The sequence below is a fragment of the Giraffa tippelskirchi genome, chromosome 11, assembly GCF_054371585.1.
Source record: "Giraffa tippelskirchi isolate mGirTip1 chromosome 11, T2T-mGirTip1v1.2.pri, whole genome shotgun sequence".
NCBI classification, from domain to species: Eukaryota; Metazoa; Chordata; class Mammalia; order Artiodactyla; family Giraffidae; genus Giraffa; species Giraffa tippelskirchi.
Window position 1 is genome coordinate 149020398 of NC_137285.1, and position 7095 is coordinate 149027492.

General features: G+C 41.3%; 1 protein-coding gene and 1 pseudogene across 1 annotated transcript; one reads left to right on the forward strand and one right to left on the reverse strand.

Annotated features, from left to right (window-relative positions):
* The first annotated feature begins 290 nt into the window (after positions 1-290).
* LOC145525300 (olfactory receptor 5B2-like) lies at positions 291-4663 on the forward strand (annotated as a pseudogene).
* A 231-nt stretch (positions 4664-4894) lies between these two features.
* On the reverse strand, positions 4895-5830 carry LOC145525301 (olfactory receptor 5B3-like). The gene has a single exon (XM_081538095.1). It carries the CDS (start codon positions 5825-5827, stop codon positions 4895-4897), a length of 933 nt encoding a protein of 310 aa, XP_081394221.1. The 5' UTR covers positions 5828-5830.
* Between the last annotated feature and the right edge of the window lie 1265 nt (positions 5831-7095).

Here is a 7095-nt window from a genome sequence, read left to right on the forward strand (position 1 = left end):
CTTGAATTTTTTATACTAGCAATAGAATTGTGGAATATCATATAATCTCTCAAATCTCTCACTCCTTTAATGGCAAAATAAAAATAATAGTACTACACATTATACACACACACAGAAGCACACACATACTCATACACACATTTTACATGTAAAGTTCTTAATATTAGATCAGGATACTTTTGAAGTAGAAATTGATAATGATAATGCATTTAAATTTCAGTGCAATTTCTTTTTCGTTTGTCGCTTTCCCCCTTTATTACAGTACCTCTCAAAATTCCCAAATAGCACTGATGGAGACCAAGATCGAAGTGACACAGTCCATTCTCCTTTGACTGATCAGTGCCCCCAAACTGTAGATCCTCCTGTTTATCATATGCGCTATCATTTACCTCATCAATGTGATTGCAAAGCTGGGAATGATCACAGTTCTTCTCTTGGACTCTCGTCTGCACACTCCTATGCACTTTTTCTTCAGGAACCTGTCTCTGGAGAACCCTGGTTACTCCTCAGCTCTCACTCCCATAGTAACGGCTGGATTACTCACTGGAGACAAGGCCATCTCCTACAATGCCCATGCCGCTCAAATGTTCTTTTTTGTAGCCTTTGCAAGGGTGGAAACTTGCCTTTTGGCTTCAGTGGCTTATGGCTGCTACACAGCAGTATGGAAGCCCTTGCATAACAGCACCACCACAACAGCAAATGTGTGTGCACGTCTGACCATAGGATCCTACGTCTGTAGTTTTCTGAATGCCTCTTTCCATGTTGGGGACATATTCGGTCCTTCTTTATGTAAGTCCAACACAGTCCATCACTTCGTGATGTTCCAGCGGTCCTGGCTCTCTCTAGCTCTGCTAAACACATTAGTGAAGTGGTTCTTGTTTTCATCATGAGCTTTAATGTCTCTTTTGCTCTTCTGATTATATTGATTTCCTATCTATTGATATTTGTAAACATCTTGAAGATGCACTCAGCTCAGGGGCACCAAAAGGCTCTCTCCACCTGCGCTTCCCACCCCACCACCGTCTCCATCTTCTGTGGGGCCGTCATCTTCATGCACTGGCAGCCCCGCTCCAGGCACTCCAGGGACACCGACAAAGTGGCATCTGTGTTCTACCTTCCGCTCATCCGCATGCTGAACTCTGTGGGCTACAGTCTGAGGAGCGTGGAGGTCAAGGGTGCATTCAAGAAAGTCATTGAGAGGCGACATTTTCTACAGAATTTGAACATTACAGTATGTCCAGTGTGTGGGCTCAGTTGCTCAGTTATGTCCAACTTTTTGTGGTCCCACAGACTGCAGCCCACCAGGCTCCTCTGCCCACAGAATTTTCCAGGCAAGAATACTGGAGTGGATTGCCATTTCCTAAAACGGGATCTTCCCGACCCACAGATTGAACTCACATCTCTGTTTCTTGCATTGGCAGGTGGATTCTTTGTCACTAGCGCCACCTGGGAAGCCCAGTAAGTACTGCTGCTGCTGCTGCTGCTAAGTCGCTCAAGTCGTGTCCGACTCTGTGCAACCCCATAGACGGCAGCCCACCAGGCTCCACCGTCCCCGGGATTCTCCAGGCAAGAATACAGTAACCTTTATTAATTCCTCTCAGATTTTCCCCATGCAATGAGTTATTTTTTTAAGCTCCATACTATATTTAACTTTTTGAGATGACATCCTTATCTTTTCAAAAGATAAGATAAAAAGATTTCTGGTAAAAAGAAAGCATATTTGGAAATTCAATACCTGAATGAAGATAGCTAAGGAAAAGCATTAGAAAATTTGGGACCTGTTTGTCAAAACTTACTTCTGATACTTGATTCATTATGTTGTAATGTACTAATTATGTACTGATGTATTTGATTTTTCATTATTATGGGCACATACACACTGGAATGGGAAATTTGTCAGAGGTAAACGGAGCATGGCTAGTTTTTAATAAAAATAATTTAAATTGTTAGTTGAGATATTCAGTATAAAATTGTGTCTAATAGCAATTATTTCTTCTGTGAAATAACTGTTTTAATATTCTGAATAGAAGGAGAAATTATGGTCTTTTAAATGAAAGTATCTGCTCTTTTGGCACATTTTGTTGAGAGATACATAAATATCATATCTTAAATGAATGAGTATTTCTGTCTTGACTGAGTCATTTTTGTTAAATCAACATGTTGCCGTTATAAACTTTAAAAAGATAAAATAATCATCCAAACTCTATAGCTTGGTTCTCTCTTTGTGTTCTACACACTATGGGTTTGGACATGCTGTTTGCTGTCTATTTGCTCAGTCGTATCTGACTCTTTGCTACCCCATGGACTATAACCCGCCAGTTCTCCTCTGTCCATAGGATTCTCCAGGCAAGAATACTGGGGTGGGTTGCCATTTCTTTCTCTAGTGGGTTTGGACATATGCCTAGTAAAATGAAAGCTTTCCAGGTGGCTCTAGTTCTAACGAACCTGACTGCCAATGCAGGAGATATAAGAGACGATCCCTGGATCAGGAAGATTCTCTGGAGGAAGGCATGGCAACCCAGTTCACTATTCTTGCCTGAAGAATCCCGTGGACAGAGGAGCCTGGTGGCTACAGTCCATGGGGTCACAAAGAGTTGGGCACAACTGAGCAACTTCACTTTCCCTTTAACAATGCCTTACGGGAGATAATGGAGGACTGGTGTGTCCCTCACCCCAGAGCCTGTCCTCCAAGCACAATGCTTCGCCTTCTTCTCAGAGTCACCTCTGCTGATGTGACGGGGGCTGATGGCATGCCCCCGTTGATCCACTCTTCTACACATGCTCTATGCACATATCTTTCACTTCAGTGTGAACCCTTGACAACGTGAAGTTGAAAATTTGTTAAATTAAATTTGATCTAAATATACTTAAAACCAAGCAACGCTGAGCGTTCATTGGAAGGACTGATGTTGAAGCTGAAACTCCAATACTTTGGCCACCTGATGCGAAGAGGTGACTCATTGGAAAAGACCCTGATGCTGGGAAGGATTGAGGGCAGGAGAAGGGGACGACAGAGGATGAGATGGTTGGATGGCATCACCGACTCAATGGACATGAGTTTGAGCAAACTCCGGGTGACAGTGACGGACAGGGAAGCCTGGTGTGTTGCAGTCGGACACGACTGAGCTGCTGAACAACAATGCAGATCATAGTCTTAGGAACCACTCAATGTAGATTCAAGGGTTGTCTTGGGTCCAAGGAATGGCTTGGCTATTAATACTCTTTATTTTATTCATTTTATTCTTTTGCGTTGAAGTACAGTCGATTTGCAATATTATATTAGTTTTGGGTATACAACAGTGATTCAGTAGGTTTCCAGATTATACTCAATTTAAAGTTATAAAATATTGGCTATATTCCACGTGCTGTATATTATATCCTAGTTTGTACTTAATCTCCCCCCTCTATGTTGCCCCTTTTCCTTGGCCTCTCCACACTAGTAACCAATAGTTTGGTCTCTGCATCTGTGAGTCTGTTTCGATTTTGTTACATTCATTTATTTCTTTTATTTTTTTATTCCACTTGTAAGTGAAAATATGCAGTATTTGTCTTTCTTTCTCTGACTTGTTTCACTTAGCATAATACCGTCTAGGTCCATCCATGTTATAGAAAATGGCAAATTTTAATTTTCTTTGTGGCTGAGCAAACCAAACCAAATAAAAACAAATACACGAATAGAGACAATAGAATAGTGATTATTAAAGTGAAGAGTGCTCGGGGCAGGGCAAAGTGGTTAAAGGAAGTAAACTGTATGGTGATGAGTAGAAACTAAACTTTTAGTGATGAAGGCATCATACTGTATACAGAAGTGGAAATAGAACATTGTATACATGAAACTTGGGGTTTCCCTGGTGGTTCAAGTAGTAAAGAATCCATCTGCCAATGCAGGAGATGTGGGTGCAATCCCTGGGTGAGGAAGAGCCCCTGGAGAAGGAAATGGCAACCAACTCTAGTATTCTTGCCTGGGAAATCCCATGGACAGAGGAGCCTGGTGGACTATAGTCCATGGGGTTGCAAGAGTTGGACATGACCTAGGGACTAAACAGCAACAACAATGATATGAAACTTATATAATGCTATAAACCATTTAAAAGGAATTAACAAGCAGCATTAACTTATTTTATAACAACTGCAAACAGAAAAATATACAATGTTATTGCTATCTCAGTGCATTTTTTTAAAAATGTGAATGTTGGTAGTCATGGATGAAAAACTTTAAAAATTATATTATTTTTCCTCCACTTTTTTTGTACTGTGGCTATTATATCCTTTTGAAAACTGTGATGTGAAAATGCAGCTTAGTAAAATGACTCAATCAAGACAATTATTAATTCAGTTAAGATGGTATGTTTATACATCTGTCAGTAAACTATGCCAACAACATAAGCACATAGTTTCATCAAAAGTTTATTATTTTTTTTCTCAGACTAGGACTTTTAGAACAGTTATTCAACTAAAGAAAGTAATATTAGATATAAATGTATATTTTAATCCACTAAGTCACTATTCACATGATTTTTAATAAAAGCAAACCCTCCCACCGACCTCCTGCTGATTTCCTCCTGTGTTCACGTGCGTCCGTAGGGCACGGGCGTCGCTGCTGTTCGTGGGCCTGCTTGCCCCCCTGCTTCACCTGTGTGCTTGTAGTGCAGGCGGCAGGTAAAATGCATGTGAACGTGTGAATGTCCTTAACAAGCGTAACCAAAATATTTTATGCTTCTCTTTGGCCATCCTCATTTAGTTGTTAGATTTCTGAACACAACGTTTCCTTATTCTAGACAATATACTTTAGAAAAAAATAAGGGTATTTTTCAGGACTTAATTTCTGCGTGTGACTCAGCACATGGGAAAAGTCTGAGAGGAGTCAAACTGGATGATTACGTACTCTGAAGTGTTAAAATGACAATCTTGTCTTCACAATCATCTTCTTGAAAGCACTCTTGACCTCCATGTTCCTCAGACTATAGACTAAAGGGTTCAGCATGGGGATGACCACGGTATAGAACACAGACGCAATTTTGTCAGTGTCCACGGAATGACGGGAGCTGGGCTGTAAGTACGTCGTGATGACCGTGCCATAGAAGATGGAGGCTGCTGTGAGGTGGGAGGCGCAGGTGGATAAAGCCTTCTGGTACCCTGCAGATGAGTGCATCTTCAGAATGGTGATACATATGAGTATGTAGGATGTTAAGATAACCAAGAGAGCAAAAAAGACGTTGAAGCTGGCTACATAAACGAGCACCATCTCACCAATATACCTATCTGAACACGAGAGAACCGTGACTGCTGGAACGTCACAGAAAAAGTGGCGGACCACACTGGACCCACAGAAGGAGAGACGGCAGGTGACTCCAACATGGACGGCGGCATTCGGGAGACCACAGACACGGGGGCCTGTGATCAGACTAGCACCCACGCTCGTCGTCACAGTTGCGGTGTAATGGAGGGGCGTGCACACGGCTGCATAGCGGTCATAGGCCATTGCTGCCAAGAGGAAATTCTCCATAGTGGCAAAGGCTGCAAAGAAGAACATCTGAGCAGCGCACACATTATAGGAGATGCCCCTGCCACCTTTAAGGAATCCGGCCAGGACTGTGGGGGTGACAGCTGTGGCGCAGCCGAAGTCCACCGGAGACAGGCTGCTGAGGAGGAAGTACATGGGCGTGTGGAGATGGGCGTCCGAGAGAACCAACAGGACTATGCCCACGTTTCCAACCACACTGAGCAAGTAAATGAGGACGGATGTTATAAAGAGGGGAACTTGGAGAGTTTTGGTGTTGGTGAGTCCTAGGAGGATGAACTGTGTCACTTCTGTCCTGTTCTCCATCCGGGTTACTTAAGAATCGGATGTTCTGGAGCAAAGAGGAACAAAGGAATGAGTGTCAAATTTAGTTAAGATCGCAGCAACGGTGAAATGGAAATGCTTATACCTCATGAACACTTTCTCATTACAAAAATGATATGTGCTTCAAGATTCTCCACATCTAAAGCAAGCACTTAGCGAAATTTAGTGTATTATTCATCTAGAATTCTAAAGTATAGAATGAGGGATCATAATGAATCGTCTCTCCAGTTTTTAATTATTTTAGATATGTCAAAACATGATCATTTTGGAATTAATGACTCTGACAATTCAGCTTTTTCCTAGCCTATTAAATTCATACACTTCTTTGCTGTTCATATTCCAACACCCGCTGTAGACACAAAAGGATGACTAATTCGTTTTTCCACAAATATTCATTGGCAAGCCAAATTCTGTTCTCAGACAAAGTGTTTCTCAAGTCTGATGTGTCTTTACTAAATTTAAATTAAACTGAATTTAGCTCTGTTTGAATTATTTATTGTCTTCATTGGTCCAAACTCAGTGTTAGAGGTTGCACAGTGAAGTAACTGAGACTTACATACACAGTGTGTGCAGTGGGGTAACTGGAGGAGTCGGGCCATGTACAACCAGCAGAGGCAGTTCTCAAGGGAGACACAGCATCGGGTATAGAGTTTGGACTCTGAGAAGAGCCCTAAGTTAACGGCCTGAGTCTTTGGTCATCAACTAACATTCCTGCAGCAGTTTTTCTCCAACTGAAAAATTAAGATAGTAAGGAGACCTAATTCAAGGTGTTATTTTGGGAATTAAGTTAGATAATGCATGAAAAACGATGAGCAAAAAGCTAAGTGTTCAGCACAGTCTGAAGAAGATAGATATAACATTAATATTAAACGTGAATAGTGGTTTTCTTTGCTGGTTTGAGAAAGGTGGATGATGGTGTGTAGGGCTCTAGGTGAGGATGAGTTTTGAGGCCTTGTAATTTCCTCTTCATTTTGCTTTTTGCTTATACACCACTTAGGTCCATTAAATTTGGGGGTGCTTTCCAATATATCAGAGTCTGTTCATGCTCTGCCTATATAATTGCCTACTCTGGTCAGTCCATGTGACCCATTCTTTTGCTTAATTTTTTTTTTTAATTTGTATATCAGCTTAAGTTGAAATAATCTCCTTTTCTTCTTTTTTCTTGTTATTGTTTATCCAACAGTTGAATCACAGATGTAGAGGGTTGAAAGTTCATAGTTTGTGGGTTACCTTTAGCTTGTAGATCTATT